This window comes from Arachis hypogaea, chromosome 16 (assembly GCF_003086295.3).
Source record: "Arachis hypogaea cultivar Tifrunner chromosome 16, arahy.Tifrunner.gnm2.J5K5, whole genome shotgun sequence".
Classification (NCBI taxonomy): Eukaryota; Viridiplantae; Streptophyta; class Magnoliopsida; order Fabales; family Fabaceae; genus Arachis; species Arachis hypogaea.
In genome coordinates, this window is record NC_092051.1 from 102,253,088 (window position 1) to 102,275,133 (window position 22,046).

At 28.3% G+C, this 22,046-nt stretch overlaps 2 protein-coding genes across 2 annotated transcripts; one reads left to right on the plus strand and one right to left on the minus strand.

Moving 5' to 3' along the window:
• Positions 1-439: 439 nt before the first annotated feature.
• Positions 440-19,177, plus strand: LOC112754565 (secoisolariciresinol dehydrogenase). Its single transcript, XM_025802235.3, has 2 exons — positions 440-588; positions 18,077-19,177. Exons 1-2 carry the CDS (start codon positions 554-556, stop codon positions 18,867-18,869), a joined length of 828 nt encoding a protein of 275 aa, XP_025658020.1. The 5' UTR covers positions 440-553; the 3' UTR covers positions 18,870-19,177.
• Positions 19,178-19,935: 758 nt separating this feature from the next.
• LOC112757296 (momilactone A synthase-like) lies at positions 19,936-21,742 on the minus strand. Its single transcript, XM_072219586.1, has 2 exons — positions 21,647-21,742; positions 19,936-21,054 (listed from the first exon to the last, which is right to left on the minus strand). The coding sequence occupies exons 1-2, from the start codon at positions 21,664-21,666 to the stop codon at positions 20,205-20,207; spliced, it is 870 nt and encodes a 289-aa protein (XP_072075687.1). The 5' UTR covers positions 21,667-21,742; the 3' UTR covers positions 19,936-20,204.
• Between the last annotated feature and the right edge of the window lie 304 nt (positions 21,743-22,046).

Below are 22,046 nucleotides of genomic sequence, written 5' to 3' on the forward strand. Positions count from 1 at the left end.
TAGCATAATGAAAAAATAAACTTCAACAGCAATACTGTAAAAATCGTTGTCTAAGACTATCTAATGGAACGGTTTTAAAGTGTAGTATTTCGGCAACGGTTTTAATGCGTTTCTTTTGTGCAATTCTTTAAACAACAATAAAAAATCGTTGCTTAAAGTCAAATCATGGTAACGGTTATAAAACTATTCTTTAAAATAGTCAAAGAGAATGATTTTAATTTGTTGCTATAAATTGATAAAAAATTAAATTCAACAGTAACACTTTAAAAAACTGTTGTCTAAACCTTTCAATTGAATTATAATTAAATTAATTAGACTAATAAATCAATAAATGAATGACTAAAGTAGTTCGATAACCGACTCAATATTCAATTCTCAAAAACTTGGGTAAGACACCTAGATGGATATCCCAATACAATTAGCAATATAAAAGAGAAAAGTATGTTTGGTCTCTGGTGCTTCATCATTGCCATTAAACTTGTCTCTAGTTTCATATTCTAACAAAGCCCTAAATTATCTCTCCTCTCACTCGTTTCTACTCATCAGAAGTAGAATGGCAGGATCATCCACCTCTGCAATAAACAGAAGGTACGTACCAAATAAGAAACAATATCTTCTTTCAAATTAATATTAAGTTTGCGTTGTGTTTCATATCATCATATGTAAGAATAGTAGCATATACTACAACGTTTCTCAACTCATCCATGACATAGAACTTTAATTTCTGCCTCTTATTGCTTGCAAAAGCTTAATTTATGATCTTATCCCCCCCAAAAAAAAAAAAAACCTCTTGTTGTAACAATGAAATAGGTTAGACTTTTTTTAATTACTTTCAATTCAAGGGCAAAACTAGGTGGAATATTAAAAAATGACCAAAAATTAATTTCATCATAAATAAAATTTAAATAAAAATTTTAAGGAGATTAAATTAAAATTTAGGGGATACTATGAGGTTCCGCCTCTGTTTCAGTTTAGAACTATTTTTTATTAAGAAAAAGAACCTCCAAAAATTTGATAAAATAAAAAAGTAAAAATAATTTTATATAATTATTTTTAAAATCCGCAACTATTTTTTTTTAGAATCAATTTATACCTATTTTTTAATTTATACCAATTTTTAATTATTTCAATTTACATCTATTTTTTTATTTACAGTGCACTCAATAAATTCTTTTATAATTAATCTTAAAAGAGAATTAAAAATGGAATTAAAAGAACTTCTTTTTATATCGTTTTATATAATTCTTCTTAAAATCTACAACTTTAAATTTTGTTTTATTCTCAAACTTTATTTTTTAAAAATCCTTAAAAAATTGAATTTGAAGAGTACTAATTGTATAATAGTGATATGCAACATTATAACAGTTTTTTAATTTAATCCAACCAAAAATCACTCTATAAAAATCTTAGGACCATTTTTAACATTAGTCTTATTCATTAAATTCAACAACTTTTTGTAAAATCCACCATGACCCAAAAACGATGTGTTACACCACTTTCTTTCCCATTCTAAAATTAATTTGCGACAAGTTGATACCGCTGCTTAATTCAATTTCATTATTCCAAAAATGATTTCTTTTTATCAATTTGGTGTGTCAATTTAGGCACCTCGGTGAGATTCCAACTCTTTTCCTGTCGATAGCAAGATCCTACTTTGTCGTATTCCTCATTTAATTGTTTCCCCTCATGACTCATGTATATTACAAGACTCTAGCAATAACAGCCGTTTGATTGGAAGTTGAAGGCCACTCAAATAAATACACCTAAAACGTCTTTTTTTAAAGATATTTTTATGTTGTGTTTTAATTGGTTTCTGTATAATTTATTCGGTGTTCCTCATCACATATTATTGAATTCCTCAAAAGATTTTCTTTCCAGAAATAATAAAAAATATTTAATTTAGACTAAAACAAAAAAGGTAATAAATTAACTATTAGATTTTCTTTTTTTAAAAGATTATTTACATAAAAAATATATCACATTCATCAATATATATATATATATATATATATATTATAAACAAGCTCTTAAAATTTTTATAAATAAAAAAATAATTAATTTATATTCGTACAATATATAAAATAATTACTATATTATTATTATATTATATATTAAGATTCACTAATTTAAATTTTTTTTTTATTTTTAATATAAGCATTAGAAATAAATAAAATTTTTTATAACTAAATGTAGTGTAACAAAATATATATAATATTAATTAGTTCTTAAAAAATTCTAAAAAGATAGTTTCTTTCATTTTAGTAAAATAACTATTTATTAAAGTAGACAAATTAATTATTTTCTTCTCATATACAATTTTTCTAAGACATAAAAGTAATTAATTAGGAGATTGGTTAAGATAATTAAAGTCACTATTTCATTAAATTTTTAATTTAAAAAAAAATTCTAGTTAATTTTGGTATAGAAATTTCGAATTTGAAAACATTAATAAAAATTATGTTGAATTTTGATTTATTTGATTCTCATTTAAATTAATCACTACATAAGTTAAAGTTCTGTTTTGAAGTTATGTTCGAGCTTTAATCTGATTTTTAAAGTTTAAATTTACTTAGTTTGATTTTTTAACTTAGGTATCCGTGACTCATATTAGGGTTTTAAGTGTTTAATTGAAAAAAAAAATAAGGTAAAAAAATTTCAATTATCACATCAAACAGTCGCTAAAATGTATAATGTAACAGTCGTTAGTCCATCTCAGCATGTCGTTAACGATTTTGTGAGACAATGACAAAAATAAGATTAGGAACCAATGTGAGTTATAACTATTAAGTTGGGAGACTAAATTGAGTAAATCGAAATTTTTGAAATTATATTGAAACATAGTTGTTAGAACTGAACCAGTGATCGAACCGGTCAAGCTACTGGTTCATTGGTTTATTGGTTCAACCGATAAATCACTGGTTGAACTGATAAAACCGGTCTCACGTAAATATAAAATATAAAATAGTTAAAAACTTAAAATTAAAATTTTAAATACATATCTTCACTAACATTTTATGAAGAATCAAGTCTCAACTTCTAAAAATAACTAATATAAAAAAATCATAAAATTTTAATACTACAATAGTATCTTATTTTGACACAATAAAAAAATAATTAATTCACAAAGCCTATCATCTAACTATAATATCAGTAGATTTTAACACTATCATCAAAACAAATAACCTTAATCACAATACTAGCAATAAAATAGATCAAGTAAATTAATAAATTTTTAGTAAAATTTATATTTATATTAATAATGGTATATAATTAAAATATAATTAATTTTAAAAATAGAAAAAACAAAAATTAAATTAAATTAGATATTTATGTATACTATATAATTAGTATTTGTCAAATATATTATTCAAAAGTGCAATGGCTAAGTGGCAAGTAGAGGTTGCTTTTGCTCCAAGGTTCTTGGTTCGAGCTTGTGGAGACATTTTAAAAAAATTTTCAAGTTGACCAGTTCGGTTAGACCGATTTACACCGGTTCTTATCGGTTTGCACCGGTTTTATTTCTTAAACGGTCCAAGGAGTAAATCGAACCGAACTAGGGTTCGGTTCTAGTCCAGTTCACTAGTTTTTCGGTCGAACCAGCCGATCCAGTTTTTACAAGTATGGATTCAAATACGAACATAATTTCAGAGACCAATAAGTATTATCTCTTTGTTGACAATTAAGTTATTTTAATGGTAATTAAGATCTAATAATGGTTTATAATAAAAGAAGCATTCTTTTGCAACAATGAACCTATAGTAGTAGTTAGGGGTGTTTATAGATTAGATCATATCCATATAAATCCACAGTATTTATCCGTATCTGATCTGTAATTTGAGGATATGATCTGATCTGTAAGATGATCGGATTGGATCGAATCGGATCCACACTCTAATCAGATAGAAGTAAATATGTTTACAAAAGTAAACAAAAAAAATTATTGACTTTTTTTATAAAATAATTTTTTTTATTTTTTTTATTTTATATATGGATATATTTGATATCTGATCCAAACATAAAAAGTGCAAATATCGAATTTGATCTAATGAGTTTAGTACGGATTGGATCGAAATTTCAGCCATATCCCATCTGTAAACACCCCTAGCAATAATAACTAAAAAATTATAATAATTATATTTTTAACTAAGAGGAAGTGCAAAAAAAAGTACTAAATACAAGAACATTTAATCAAAAATTAAAAGAAAATTTTACTTTAAAACAGTTGGACTTTTTTTGCTCATATATATATATATATATATATATATATATATATATATATATATATATATATAATTGTTTTATATATCACACAAATATAAACGTTTTTTTATATGATCTTAAGAAAAGTTTTGTAAATTCCTAACCTTGTTATCGATTTTTGTAGTGTTAGCCCTCATATTATCAATTTGATTCATATGTAATTCGGATGATAAATTATTTGGTGACGTACTTTCTTTTTTACTGTGATATACTTGTTGTTTTTTATTATTATTATTATTATTATTATTATTATTATTATTATTATTATGTACATTAAAAAATAACAGGCCAAATTATTGCCATAACATAATAGAAGTATGGAAGTTTATCATTCTTCTCTAATGGAGGAAACAAAATTCTTTTCAATGGTTTATTTAACGTTTAGTAGAATAAAAATAAATATTATTAGAATAATTTTAGTACGAGTTTAATATTTTTATTCATCATAAAATATTTATAGAATTACTCGTAGATAAATTTTGGAAAAAAGAAAAAAAAAACATTATTTTTAATTTTATTTTTAAATAAACTTTATTTTTAATTTTAAAATAAATTTTATTTTTATTTTTTAATAACATTAATTTTTTACCCTAAATAATTATTCAATTATTTTTTAATCATATATAAATAAATTATTCTTAATAAGTCAATTATCTTTTTTAAAAAATAATTAATTATTAAAATAATTAAACTTTTCACAACAAAAATAATAAAAAAAATTATGAACGAAAAAAATTAACTATCTTGATAATTTTTTGTATTTTTATTCATATTTTAATTATAAACATAAATATAATTTAATTATATTATTTATGAAATGTGACTATAGATGTAGATAAAATTTAGTTATATTACTTATATATAGTTTCATTGTATTGTATTGCTTATAAAGTTAGATTATAATTATGACAATAGAATTGTTCTTGTATTTTTATATGTGTGACTAATTGGTGGTGTTAAAATATTACTCTTAATTATAAATAAGGTTTATAATTTAAAAAATCAAAGACTCAATTAAAAAGATATGAAAAAATGATATTAAAATATTCTAACTCTTTAAAATAAAAATATTCAAAATTTAATTAAAAATTATTTAAAATTTAAACTCAATAAAAATTTATATTCAATGTGTTTTGTATTAAATATATTTAATAACCTATTATATCATATTGGTTGAAATTAGTTTTTATAATATTAATTTTTTAATAACATTTTATTAAAAAAAAATCATCTTTTCAAAATTTTTTAAGAACTAATTAATATTATATATATTTTATTACACTACATTTAATTATAAAAATTTTATTTATTTCTAATGCTTATATTAAAAATAAAAAGAAAATTTAAATTAGTGAATCTTAATATATAATATAATAATAATATAGTAATTATTTTATATATTGTACGAATATAAATTAATTATTTTTATATTTATAAAAATTTTAAGAGCTTGTTTTATATATATATATATATATATATATATATATATATATATATATATATATATATATATATATTTTGATGAATATGATATATTTTTTTATGTAAATAATCTTTTAAAAAAATCTAATAGTTAATTTATTATCTTTTTTGTTTTAGTCCAAATTAAATATTTTTTATTGTTTCTGGAAAAAAAATCTTTTGAGGAATTTAATAATATGTGATGAAGAACACCAAATAAATTATACAGAAACCAATTAAAACACAACATGAAAACATCTTTAAAAAAAGACGTTTTAAACGTATTTATCTGAGTGGCCTCCTTGTAAGTTTTAACAAAAAATAATAACGAGGGAAATAATATTGACATTTATAAATTCGATATAGTCAATTTATTTTTTTAAGTTATTGTTTATTTTATTATTTTAACTATTTAGAAAAAATAACACCTCCTCCTTCTTCTATTTATAAAATATATACTCTTTTTTTTCTTTAAGATTAAAATACTATACACTTTATTCCAATAATTAACATCCTATCCATAATCATATATCTATTAGAGATAATTATTTAATTGATTCAAATAATAATATATTTATTATTTTTGTAATAAATTCAAATATTTTATATTATGTAATAAAATATTAAAATTAAATAAAATTTATTACAATAATAAATATATTTATATTATTATTATTTGAATTAACTAATATATTTTCATTAATTTATATGTAATTATAATGATTATGAATCAATATTTTAATAAAATAGGATAAAATATATGTGATTTTAATTTCATAAAAAATATATATTTTATAAATAAAAAAGAGAAGGATATTTTTTTATTTTTTGTAATAACTAAAAACTTTTTATGATAAAAAGAATTTAAATAGTATCTATTTCGTACTAATGATTTGGGTTTGGGATTATACCTAATGATGGAGTATTTTTTTTCTTTTAAACTTTTTAGTTTTCGTGATTCTGTTAAGTAGGTGTTAGTCCCAGTACATTCTTTCCTCTATCCTAATGTTAACATTTACTCATGTAATTCAAAAATAAAGAGATGAATTTCACCTTACTCTATTTTTATTCTTAAATAGATTAAGTAAACTTTTATAAGCACTAAAGCATTTTTTAATATAATATTCCATCTTTCTCATATTTCTTGGTCCGCACAGCGGCTGCAAACTATATTGTATTGTATTACTTTGATAATTGTGAACAACTGAACATGTTGTAGGTAGTGATGAGTGACATATAGAAAACACTCGGTTGTGATGATCGAGGTTATGTCAGATTAATTAAATAAATTTTAATAATGGAACTGATTTAAATTATTAAATTAACTTTACCAGCATTGGATTGGAAAGTTGTGGAATAAACGGTAAGCAGCTTAGTTTAATTTGTGGGGAGAATGATACAAATTTAAACTTTGACAATTCTATTTATTAAAAGAAAGAATAAATTTAATTACTCAAATTTCCGAAATTATAAGAGCATTATTGCATTGCTTAGCTTCCTACAATTACAAAGAAGAAAATAATTTTATGTAAATTTACATCTAATATGCATGATTTATAGTATTTATTTGTATCCTATTTAAAATTTACATATATGATCTGATTTGTAAATTTATCAGATCGACTCTAATTTGATCCGCAGATAAGTAAGAATGAATAACAAATTTTAGATAATATCTACGAATTCAATCCGTAAATTTAAATAAACAATGTAAATAAAAATATATATACAATATAAAACCTATTTCTCCTCTCCTCCTATTTCGATTGCACTTTCTTCACATCACTTCTTCTCTTCCGTCCTCAACGATACCATCGCCAATTCTCTGTTGCAGCCATGCCAGAGTGTTGCTTGTCATTGGTGTTGCTCATTCCTCACTCCTCTTCCTCGATCGGTTCCTCCAAAGAAGTTGAAGATTCCTCACTCTCAGTTTTCATAGCTTGCTGCTTTTTTATGTTCATCGCTAGTTCTCTGCTTTTCTATCCTTCACTTCTTCAGTTTTTTGCTACAAGAAAATTATTGGATACTATCGAATTTATTGATGGATTTACCAAAAAAATCTTATGATAATCTGTTTATTATCAGATTTAGCGACAGATTAAATTCGACGAAATAAACCTCTTCGATAATTATTTACCGGTGAATTTTTTTGTCCGCCGCTAATTATCGACGGATATTTTCTGCCGGTAATTATTTGCCGTCGAATTTATTCCTCGGTAAATTCGATGGCAATATATTATTTGCTAATAATTTAATTAATAACTATCGGTGGATTTAACCGACGGTAAATCCGCCAGTAAACTTAACTCTTTTTTTTTAATACTAACAATTAACTAATTTATCGTCTATAACATCAACCATACATTATCATAAATTAAGCCAATATAATAATTAAATCAAACACCAATTCATATTCAATAAAAATTTCATTATCAATAATCTCATAATCATTACAGCAATTTGTGATGCAATTGCATAACATCGCTATGAGCAAATAGAAATTATATGTAGATACTAATGATTTATCTAAATTTGTAGTATCTCACCCTATAGATATTCAAGAGAAACTAATACTAAAGTTATTGGGAGCAAGAAAATTTTTATATAAAAAATTTAACATTCCAATCATAACATCATGAACAAGGCAACAAAAACAATCTCTCAAGAATGGAATCTGACATTTGAAAGCATGTCATCAAACTTCTTCATAGCTTGAACCTGAAGAAAAAGAAAAACCAAATAGTTTAGTTCCAGTCTCAACAAATTATAAAATAAACAATATTTGAAAATCATTGAGCATGGCCAAAAATGGATAAGTGCATTATGTTCATGATATATGCACATAACTGATTACTTTAGCACATTATAATAATTCAATATTTTTTTATATTGTAGCTTTTTTACCTAAAAAATAATCTAACAAAAAAGAATGAAAATGGATTTTGTAAGCATACAATTTTAGAATAGGATGCATATCTCAAGAGTATAGTTCAATAAAATATTCAATCTTAAACCCTGAGTGTAATACAAGTGAATGGTAAATTATGCAGAAACTTTAAAATATAAAATTGGCTACAAATAGCTCTGGTAACAATAAAATTGATCTACAGATTCTTTGAATGGCAATGGCAAATTGATAGCTACAAGGGTGAACTAGCATTATATATTTGCAATATAAGTAACACTACCTTGTGCATCATCGATAAAGATACCATCAATTCTTCCTTCTTTTGAAAGAAATTAAATAAATGTCAGAGAGTATGTAAGCATTGCTTAATTAAACTTCATTTCAAGTAGCTATTCTTTTAACAAAGTTAAATTCACACCTTCAAATTTAAAACATAAATGCTGAAGAGTGAGCATTGCCTAATTAATTCAAAAAGGAAGGCATAAAAAAGATAACCATTTCATTTAAGAGTGTGATTTTATAAATCAACATACAAATACAATGTTATTTTACACAAACCATGGACAAAACCCATTTGTGCGCCAAATAATTTCAGATTTATGAAACCAATTCTTTTTTCTTTTGATTCTCAAAATATCCACAAAATCTAAAATTGTTATCATAGTCATAAATCTCAAACAAAAGCAATTCACCAAAAGTGACAAGGTCATACTTTTGGGACAACTGTGGAAGAAAGAAAAAATAGACACTTATGGGGAGCTAAAACAATAACACAAACAACAAGTAGGAGTGTCAGCGACACAACCAGTAGCAACAGCAACTAGTGAACAGAGTTTCTGATGAGAAAAAATTAAAAAGATGTGCAACAACAACACGAACAAAGGCTCAGCAAAATAGAACTTTTGGTGAGAAGCATACACGATGGGTTTAGGTTTTCATTTTGCGCCATTAGAGTTTATTTAAATAAATTACAAAAAAAAATAGGGAGAGGGAGAGAGAGGACAACCTACTAGAGGGAGGAAGGAGGCAGTTCCGGCGACAAAGGGAAAGTGGCGGCAGCAGTGTGCGAGAGCAACAAAAATGGCGGCGACAAAGCGACAAAAGCGGTGCAAGGAGCATCAGTCGAGTCCACGCTGTCTTTGGATGTTGGTGGTGGTCGCCGACGCTAGCAGAGGGGCTGGCAGAGGTAGCTTGGGGGAGAGAAAGAGAGAAAGAGTAGTTCGAAAAAATGAGGCGGAGTGGGTTTGAGATTCAAATTTAGGGCGAATATTACCATTGATAACACTTTGCGAGTGACCAAAACGTAGCGTTGGACTAATTAAGGTTATCATTGTATTTATCTGTCGGTAATATTCTCCCTAATTTTTTTTCTTTTGTCCTCTAATTATTACTGGTGAATTTACCATCGAAAAAAGAATCTGTCGATAACTATTTTACCCAACAAATTTATTGCCAAATCCACCGTAATCCTGCCGCTAACTTCCAATGCTAAATCCGAGAAAAATTTTGACCTTCCAATGTTAAATCCGACAAAAATTTTGACGATATTTAATATTTTTCTTGTAGTGTTTTCAGCTCGTCACCTCGTTCTTTGCCATGCGCGAAAGCTCGTGCGCTTTCCTATGTTCATCATTAGTTCTTGCTTCTCTTTTATGTAGATCTAGTTCCAATTTGACAGGTCTCCTTTATCTAGTTCTATAGTTTTGTTTGATTTTCTGCTTTCTTATTCTCTAGTCCCTGCATTCAATTACTAGTTTGATGGTTTAGCTTTCTCAATAATTTTGTACTTATGTTTCAATTTAGTTAAATTTTTTACTTTATTTTAAGAGTACAAAATTAAAGATATTTCTCAAAGAAAGGTTAAAGATTATTTTTCTATTTTTTTAAATAATATTCGATTCAATCTAATAAATTATGTGTGGATTAGATCGAGATTTTTATTGATGTCTGCACTTATATGATCTACAAATATTTTTAAAAGCAAATTTATCATTAATTCTATAGTCTTCAATTCAAATTTTCAACAAATAAAAATTACATGTTAAAAGAAATATAATCACAATTTTAAATTAATTAAATTTTTCATAATAAAATAGAATGAATATTAAAGACATAAAATAGGTACCTTATTATTTTTACCATTTCAAAATAAATCATTAAATATAATAAAAGAATTAAGAGAGACAAATGTATTCTTAATATTATATATCTCTCTATTAATTTTTCTATTCTTCTAACTTTTTTTTTAGTTGTTAATAGAAAATATAATAGATAAAATCAATTAATGACTTTTTAAAATTAAAAAAAGAGGGGATTAATATATTATCTATAATCATTTTATATTTGAGTTAATACTAACAAATTTTTCTTCGACTTATATACAAAATAAGCACTAGCATCATTTCTTCATTTAAAAGTAAGAATTTACATCTTAAAAATATTTTTCTTATATAAGATTGCTTCATCATCATTATTATTAACATCCTCAATCTTTATTGATTTTAATTTTATTTTATACAAAATTACTTCATTATTACTATTAACATCCTCAATCTTTATTGATTCTAATTTGTGAACCTGCAAAAAGAATAATAAAAATTTCACAACACTATTTTTATGTGTATCACTCAAATTAGGACACTTATATTTACATTCAATTTATAATTTTTTTTTGAGTTTATCACTCTTACCTTTTTTCACTCTTGAATTATTTTATACAAGTTGCTCTTTAGAAATAAAAAAAAGGACTAAAATAAGATAATCTTAATAATGAAACTTTTAATTATTTGACAAGAAAAGAAAAACAAATTAAAGACACAATTATAATCTCAATCCTAATTGATACTCTAAAGTACGTAACAAATCTGAAAATATTTGTATACTTAAAAATTGAAATCAATAATCTTGTTAATTGTATGACCTTCTCCTCATTTTTTTTTTCTTTTTGTTATACTACACTTTTTTAGAACACTACCTCATTTTTTTGTTTTTTTTTAATTCTCCACTTTTTCTTTTTTTTTCTTTTCCTTAATTTTTGATTTTTTTAATATCACTCTAAAAAAAATTACAGAAATAAAAGATAAAGCATATGACTCTTAAATTAATTCTAACTAGCTAATTTAAGTCATATTTGATTTTATTAGATTAGATTTAAATATTAAACCACCAAAAATTTGCTAATTAAATTAAATCAAATTTAATCTTCATAGATTAAATAAATTTTGATTAAAATTTTAAACTCCTAAAAATACTATAAAACAAATCAAAATCAAATAAAATCTTTTAATAAATTCTAAAAATCAAACTTAAATCTAAACTATTCTATTTGAAATTTAAACAGAAAAAAAGAAGTCTAATCTTAAAGTAATTCTAAAATTTTAACTAAATCCAACTAACTTAGAGACAATTTATATATAGAAAACTTTTCATAATTATTTGTAATAAAATTGTGAAAGAATAGGAAAATAAAAGAATTGTGAAAGAAAAAGATGAAGAAATTTTATTGATTGTTGATTGAATGAATTGTAAACTATAAAGGTAAAATTAAGTATATATAGAGTATTGGCCTATGAAAGATAAAAGTAGATAAAGATAAGATATAGATAAAGATAAAGATAACTATAAGATAAGATAAAGATTAAATTATCATTTAATTTGTGTATTCTGTTGGGCTGAATTTGTGGGCCGTGAGACGTCTTTATTGTTGTCATGGGCTAAGGTGGAAGAGTGGTTTAATACGCCCCCGCAAGCTGGAGGATGAAAGATGTCAAGAACACTAAGCTTATTCAGATTAAGATGGAAGGGTTGAGGAGACAAAGGCTTGGTGAAGATGTCAGCTAGTTGCCCAGAAGAGGGAATTGGGAGAAGTTTCATCACTCCAGCTTGAGCTTTTTGTCGAACCAAGTGACAATCAACCTCTAAATGTTTGGTCCGTTCATGAAAAACCGGGTTAGCAGCAATATGAAGAGCACTCTGATTATCACAATATAAAACTGGTGGGCGGATAGGAGAGATGCGTAAAAATTGTAACACATTTAGTATCCATTAAAGTTCACAAGTTGTGTTGGCAAGTGCACGATATTCTGCTTCCGTGGAAGAGCGGGCAACGGTGGTTTGTTTCTTGGTCTTCCAAGAGACTAAAGAACTGCCTAAGAAGAAATAATAACCTGTTAAAGACCGTCGAGTGTCAGGACATCCGGCCCAATCAGAGTCACTGAAGCCGAGAAGCTAAATTTCTGATTCCCTTGGAAAGAAAAGTCCTTTGCCGGGACTAGTTTTCAGATATCGTAACACATGCTTGGCAGCTTGAAGATGAGATTCCGTAGGAGATGCCATGAATTGACTTAATTGTTGAGTGGCATACATGATGTCTGGTCGAGTAGTGGTGAGATAGATAAGACGGCCAACCAAACGACGATATACAAAAGGGTCGGATAGCAAGGGACTTTTGTCTTGATATAGTCTTGTGGTACTATCCATTGGAACAGAGGCAGGTTTAGCACCTAATAAACCAGAATCCTCCAAAAGATCAAGACAATATTTTCTCTGAGATAAGCAAATTCCCTTCTCTGATTGAGCAACTTCAATACCCAAAAAATATTTTAATGGGTCCAAGTCTTTAATTCGGAAGTGTTGGTGTAAAATAGATTTAATGGCAGCAAGTTCAGAAATGGAATTACCAGTCAGAACAATGTCGTCAACATAGACTAAAAGGATAGAAATTTGATCACCAATGAATTTGACAAATAAACTATAATCAAATGAGGTCTGCTGATATCCATGAGATAGCAAAAGATGAGAAAGTTTGTCATACCACATACGACTAGATTGTCGTAAACCATACAGTGACTTTAGTAGCTTACAGCATTGATTCGGTTGAGGAGATATAAATCCGGGTGGCAGAGTCATATAAACATCCTCAGAAAGATCCCCATGTAAGAAAGCATTATTGACATCCAACTGATGTATAGGCCAATGCTTCATAGAGGCCAATGCCAAAACTAATCTGATAGTGGCAGGCTTGACAACAGGAGAGAAAGTTTCCAAAAAATCAACACCTTCAGTTTGAGTGAACCCTTTAGCCACAAGGCGTGCTTTATATCGATCAACTAAACCATCAGGCTTGCGTTTGATGCGATAGACCCATTTACAGCCAACCGGCTTAACCCCTGCAGGGCAATCAACAAGACGCCAAGTTTTGTTCAGCTCAAGAGCATCCAACTCATCTTTCATAGCACTACGCCAATTAGAGTGTTGATTGGCGTCCTTAAAAGACTTTGGCTCAACGTCAGAATGTAGAGATAAAAGAAACTTTTTATGTGAAGATGAAAGAGAAGAAAAAGACATGACTGAAGATAAAGGATACTTGCACTTTGAGGGAGATTGATTTGTAGAGATGAGAGAGGAATTACACAAGTAATCAGAGAGATATGCTGGAGGTCGGTGAGGCCGGTCGGAATGACGAGGATGGGGTTGCTCAGGTGGTGAAGAAGGTGACGGGAGATGAGAAGGTGATGGTGGACTGATGTCTAGTGTTGAAAGTGATTCGGTGGTCATGGGTTCAACTTGGTTAGGAAACGATAGTAAGGAAGAAGGAGAGGTTGTTGGAGAAAATAAAGAACTAGGTGGAGTTGGGTCAATGGGTATAGGTGAGGGTTCAACTGGAAGACTAACTGAATCTTGTTTTTGAGAAGGTGTGTTTGGCAATGTTGGGCTGAGTGTCTGGAATTGGACATTTTTTGTGACTAAGGGCAAGATCTTTTCATAAAAAATCACGTTTCTAGAAATCTCAATTCTTTTATCTTCTAAAACATAAACAATATACCCTTTAAAACCAGATTGAAAGCCAATAAATACAGACTTTTTGGCTCTTGGATCAAATTTTGATCTATTTGCCATTTGGGTAGAAACAAAACATAAGCATCCAACAACTTTAATGTCATGATAATTTGGTGGATGATTGAATAAAATCTCAAATGGTGTTTTAAAATTAATTGCAGATGATGGAACTCTATTAAGTAAATAAACAGCATGTCTAACAGCATAAGACCAAAAAGATTATGGTAAATTAGATTGAAACATAAGAGCACGAGCTATATTCAAAATATGTTGATGCTTGCGTTCTACCCTTCCATTTTGTTGAGGAGTTTCAACACAACTACGTTGATGAATAATGCCCTTTGAAGCATAAAAATCAGGTAAAATAAATTCTGGTCCATTATCGGAACGAATAGTTTTGACTTTGGAGTTGAATTGTGTTTCAATTAAAGTAATAAAATTTTTTATTTGATTATGTACTTCTCCTTTTGATTTTAATAAAGTAACCCATGTAAAGCGGCTAAAATCATCAACAATAGTAAAAAAATATTTATGATTATGAATAGAATTTTGTCGAAACGGACCCCAAATATCAAAGTGTAATAAATCAAAACTTGCATTGGCTTTGTTAAAACTTTGAGAAAATGAAAGTTTCTTCTGTTTAGAAAGATGACAAATGTCACAAGCCTCATCATGATGCATAGAGATAAAAGGAAATTGTTTATGTAAATGATTAAGTCTTTGCCCAGAAAGGTGTCCTAAACGAAAATGCCATATATTGGAAGGTGTAATGGGTGGAGATTGGATGGAATTTATGGAGTGTGTAGTGGATGAATTTTTACCGAAATTGGGTTCAAAGACATATAATCCCTTTCTCATTCTGGCCAAATCAATTGTCCCCAAATTGTTGCTCTGTAGAGTGCAAGAAGAAGATGAAAAAGTGAGTTCACATATGAGTGCTGAAGTAATTTTTGAAACAGAGATAATATTAAAGTTGAAATGAGGTAAATAAAGAACATCATGAAGAACCAAGGATGGTGAAAATTGAACGATGCCTTTATAAGAAACAGTAGTTCGAGAACCATTTGGTAAATGAACAATAATAGGAGAAATTTGTGTGTAAGAAATAAACCAAGACAAATTTGATGCAATGTGATCTGTGGCCCCAGAATCAATGATCCAAGTATTCAAGAATGAATCTCGATTTGAAGAATTGTTAACAGTAGAAAAGGTATTGAAAGAACAAAGATAATGAGTAGTTGGACTTGGCAGAAGCTCAAGTTGGTTTGAAGGACGAGCTTCTTCATTGAAAGGAAGTGCCATGAAAGAAAAGTGTTGGGCTGACGAAAGGTCCAAAAGAGACTCCGGATGAAGTTGCTGGTGTGCCATTTTTTCTTGATCCATGGATGTCAGCAGAGCTCAAGAGAAGCTCTGATACTATAATAAAATTGTGAAAGAATAGGAAAATAAAAGAATTGTGAAAGAAAAAGATGAAGAAATTTTATTGATTGTTGATTGAATGAATTGTAAACTATAAAGGTAAAATTAAGTATATATAGAGTATTGGCCTATGAAAGATAAAAGTAGATAAAGATAAGATATAGATAAAGATAAAGATAACTATAAGATAAGATAAAGACTAAATTATCATTTAATTTGTGTATTCTGTTGGGCTAAATTTGTGGGTCGTGAAACGTCTTTATTGTTATCATGGGCTAAGGTGGAAGAGTGGTTTAATAATTTGTGCCCCAAGTAACTTCAAAAAATTCATATTCTTTACTCCTCAAGTTGATGCAATTCCGTGCAATTGAAATAAACTCTTGGTCTCTTTAATTTTTAAAATCGACATAATATAATTTTCTAATAATTAAATCCTTAAATATAATAAGATTACCATTTTATTTTTTGACACTAGAAAAAAAATACTTTCTTAAACACGTATCAATAATCTATCTCCAAAACAAATAAAAAGTCATAATCATATAAATTTAAAAACAAAAATTATACATTAGAGTAATAGGTGCGTTTCAATTTTGTGAATCTAATTTATAAAAAATATTAGAAGATTAATATTTTTAGGGAAAAAAAAAGTTAACGCGGACAATTTTTAAATTTTTAATGTATAATTTTTAAATTTCTAAGATTGAGAACTGGCAAGAACTTATTAAATTTGATAAAAATTAGTCCAACCAAATTGTTAAAGTATAAATTTCAAAATTGATAAAGATAAGATTTAAACTAAAGTTCTTCTTATTACTACATACTTCCTTTATCATTAGGCTATACTATTTCTTGTTATATAATATAATAATTATTAATTATAGTAAAACATACAATAATTTTATTAGATATTATTTTAATTTTATATTTACTTATATTTAAATTAATTATATTTTTTATTATACATAATTATTAATATAAATATAAATGTTATTAAATATGTATACATAAAATATTAAATATTTTTATTAATTTTAATATAATTATATAATATTTATTAATATTATTTTTTAATAAATACATATAATATATAGTAATATAATAAATATAAATTAATTAATTAGTTATTAAAATTAAAAATAATGACTTTAATATAAAAATAAAAATAAATTTTTTTATTATTTTATATAATTATTTAATAATAATTAAAATATAATTTTTGGATTATAATTTGTTGAGATTTAATTATTTTTAAAATATTAAAAAAATATATTTTAAATTTTTATTTACGTAAAATTAAATTAATCAATTTAACTAATAACTTACTAGTTGAATCAGTGAATTAAGTTAGTTATTAAAATTAAAAATAATTATTTTAATATAAAAATAAAATTAATTTTTTTATTATCTTATATAATTATTTAATAATAATTAAATTATAATTAATTGATTAAAAATTATTGAAATTTAATTATTTTTAAAATATTAAAAGAATATATTTTAAAATTTTAATTATTTTATATTTTTATTTATATAAAATTAACTAATTTAATCATTAACTTATTAATTAAAATTAACGGTTAAAATAATTGAAACACCAAAATTTTTGATACATTTAAAATTTTTCTAATTTTCCAATAGTTTAATCGATATGATCTCCCATTTGGTTCAGATAACTATATAAAGATGCAGGCTACATGGGAGTAAGCATAGAGTGGCATGTGGAAGTGTTTGACCTTCGAATGTTGAGTGGACTCGTGCGTGGGTTCTTAGATCCAATTAACGAGGAAGTTCACACATATATTTTTATAATGATAAATTTATAGAGATTTTAATCATTTTCTAAAAACAAAACAAAAACACATGACTATTAATTAATTTAAATATATTTATTATTAAATTTTGTTAAAAAATATAAAATTATTTTTAAATTTTATTTATTTTACTTCTATTTTAAAAAAAATTTATTTACATTAAATATACTTTAACAATTAAATTTTTGGTAAATTTAATATATACAAACAAAAAAAAATATTAAAAACTATTAAAAATTATTATTATTTAATTATTAACTCAAATTTTATTTTTTATTTTTAAATATTAATAACTAATTAATGATTAAATTTTTAACGAGGAAAAAAAAAAGAAGTTACTTCTCTTGTTTGACCGGACAGTATGAACCTTTCTCAGGCTGGAAGGAAAAGTGGCATTAATAACTGGAGGAGCAAGCGGAATAGGCAAACGCACGGCGGAAATATTCGCAGAGCACGGAGCCAAAGTAGTGATCGCAGATGTCCAAGACGAACTAGGCCACGCGGTTGTCCAATCCATAGGACCATCCACATGCACCTTCGTCCACTGCGACGTCACCGACGAGGACCAAGTCAAGCGCGCCGTCAACACCGCCATCGAAGCATACGGCAAGCTAGACATCATGTTCAACAACGCCGGCATAGCAGACCCCAACAAGGCCCGAATAATCGACAACCACAAGGCCGATTTCGAGCGCGTCCTCAGCGTCAACGTAACCGGAGTTTTCTTGGGGATCAAGCATGCCTCGCAGCCCATGATCAAGGCCGGTGGCGGCAGCATAATCTCGACGGCTAGCGTCAGCTCGTACGTGGGCGGCGCCGCCTCCCACGCCTACTGCTGCGCTAAGCACGCGGTGGTTGGGCTGACCAAGAATGCGGCGGTGGAGCTCGGACAGTTTGGGATCAGAGTGAATTGCTTGTCGCCTTACGCTCTTGCGACTCCTTTGGCTACCACGTTCGTCGGGGTGAACGATGAGGAGCTTGAGAATGTGATGAACTCGCTCGCGAATCTTAAAGGTGTTACCCTTAAAACTGATGACGTGGCCAATGCTGCGCTTTATTTTGCTAGCGATGATTCCAGGTATGTCAGTGGACAGAACTTGCTCGTTGACGGTGGCTTCAGCATTGTTAACCCCTCCTTTCACATGTTTCAGTATCCACAAGACACTTAGATTTTGAAAAATGTAAGCATACAACACATCGCTTTTAGTCACATTTATATGAAAATTGACTATATAATTAGTTTTGAATCAGTTTTATCGTAAAGATGTCTAAAAGTGATGTGTTAAATTTGTAATAGAGTGCATGTTGAAGAAATAATACTTCAATAATATGGCTCCAACTTAACAGAGTCCATGTGTATTATTGACTTATGATTTGTAATATTCTACATTATTTTCCCCAAGCCACCAGCTTATTATAACAATGTTCTAAATTGATAAACTAAAAAGGGCAAAGGAACAACGATTTAAGAACTAAATATTATAATTGTCTAAGAATGAAAAGTTATTTCTATATAATCTTGAAGCCTCTTCTGTTTGTTCAGCTAGAGGATTCCTGATATTCCCCATCTCTCAACAAATGGTAATGTTGCATCACTACTTTATTTATCTCTTGAGCTTCAGTTGCCTTATCCAATGTTGAGTTGGACTTTGTTGCCAAATTCCAAGTCCATTTATCACTAAGCTAGTTCTATATATAATTATCTATAGAGAGCTTATGGATAAGGAATACACCATGTTCCTTACCATACCACTTTATCTGGTTACAAGTAAGCCAGTTCTAGATGGCTACCATGGCTATAAATTGACTCAACAATAATGCAATTACCAATGGTAAGCAATTAACTGTTGATGCTAACATTATAACCTTTGTGATTTATTCTTAAATAAGCTTACTAACTAATTTGGGTTTTCAATTATTTACTTAAAGAAATAAACCATCTGCTTTATTTACTTATTAATTTGATTTTGAAATTATCTGAAACATTAGTAGAAGTTCTTCGGTGCAGCCGACCTCGTCGGCTGGTGGAGGGCGATGGACAAAATCGAATTCGCTAAGAAGGTCCATCTCCTTTGTGACAACCACAACCTCAGCTCCATCGTGTGTGCCACCATAGCCACTAAAATTATAGTCATTGTAAAACGCACCTTACATGTATTGCTACCTACCATCCCATAGAGGAAAAACTACGGTAACCGTTATAAGAGTACACACAAATTATAGCATAAACTCACATTATAGACTACAACACATTCATTTTCTGTAATTTAGAGAGACCATCCAACCTTGCAGTTGTCATATAATTTTGCAATTAATTTAGTCCGATCCACGTAACTTGACTAAGTTAACTACAAATTGGACAACAATTACAAACATTTTTAAACTATAAGAACCCATTCGATCACGAATAAAGTGAAACTATAAAAACTTATGGAGTGATTGGATATTATTAGAACACACACTCATTACTCACAAAACAGAATATATTATTAGCTAATAGCGGCTTAGGCATCAATGCAATTGGTGGTTTGGTTGTTTTTGAGAACGTTCGCTATCATAGCGAATGACGCATTGGTTGAGCTATAACCCCCATCCACCACAAGGTTTACTCCACTTATGAACCTCCCCTCGTCGCTGCTCAAATAAACCGCCGCCTCCGCCACATCCTCCTCCTTAACCACCCCACCTTTCAGCACCCCCACCGACTGCAGGATCTCCTCCGTCCCCTCCCTCTCCATCTTCAACCAACCGTTCAGCATTGGCGTCGCAATCCCCCCCGGAGCAATGCAATTCGCTCTAATCCCATGCTGACCAAGTTCCACGCACAGATCTTTCATCAGCCCCACCAAGGCGTGCTTGGATGCGCTGTAAGCCGGTTTTGCCTGGCCTCCGATCACAGAAGTAATGCTCGTCGTGAAGAGGATAACGCCTCCCCTCTGTGCCTTTACCATGACCCTCGCTGCATGCTTGGCGCCCAAGAAAGCCCCTAAGACGTTGACATCGAAGATTCTCTTGAAGTCTTGGACGGTGGAGTTCTCCATCGGCCGCTTGATGTTGTCACCGGCGGTGCCGGCATTGTTGTACATGATGTCAAGGTGGCCGTATTTGGAAACAGCCAAATCGACCGCGTTTTTGACGTCTTGTTCGGAGGTCACGTCACAGTGAACGTAGTCGATGTTGTTGTTGTTATTAGTGGCACATTCTTTGGTGATGAGGGATTTGCAGAGAGAGATTCCCAGTTCGTCTTGGACATCTGCGATGATCACCTTAGCTCCGTGTTGAAGGAATAGTTTTGCGGTGGTTGCACCAATGGCCCCCGCACCTCCTGTGATTATTGCCACCTTACCTTCTAGCCTGCAACGTTTATAAATATAAACAATTAAATGACATAACATTTTTATGAAAGACGAATTTAAATTAAAATAATCTTTTTCAAAAATACTTTTTATCTTTAATTTTATTTTTAATATTTTAAATTTTTGTCAAAATTATCCTTAAACATTAACTCTATCTAAAATATAAGACAAAATTAAATATATTCAGGGATAGCATTGGCATAACTTAAAAATGTTTTAAAAATAAAATTAAATGAATAGAAAAAAGAAAAAATTTGAAAACAATTATTACTGAATAAACATTTTTCTTTCTTTTTAAATAAAATGTGTAAGACCAAGGACTTAGGATGTAACAGTGTCACAATTAAAAATCCACAATAATATCTATTCTTCTACTTCGACATCCCAACTTAAGAGTACATATAATTGTAAATCTTGGAGAGCTAGAGTTAGAGTGATAGAGAAAGGAGAGGGAGGGGGATTATCTAATTCAAATATTAACTATAAATCATTTTCCTATTCAAGCCTTTATTTTACTTTTTTGTGTGTGTATTTTCTTGTCAAAATATCAATCCACAGATATAATCTATAAGAATAGGTATGGAAACGACCTTTTAGCAACTGGGGCCATGGGGGAGGATTATATTTGTTCTTCTTGGAGTAGCAATGTATCAAGTGGCAGGCTATCAAAGGATGAATTAGTGAATGCTAAGATGATAAGATTCCCCTACTTTATAGAGTTTATAAGGAAGTAATTTTTGGAGTTGAATTGTGTTATTAAAACACGGTGCGAATTAATTAAAATAAGGAACAAAACTATGAAAATGTAAGATATAAATGAATGCCGACAAATGGTATGTATGTAAAATGCTCCTGATTAATGCGTTCAAGTCAACTATATTGTAGGTCAATTAATTAGGCAAAAAAGGAGCTAATATTCTCTTTTTAGTTTTTATCTCTCTCTTTGGTTGAATATCTCATGATCAAAACATTAAATTAAAAATAAAAGAT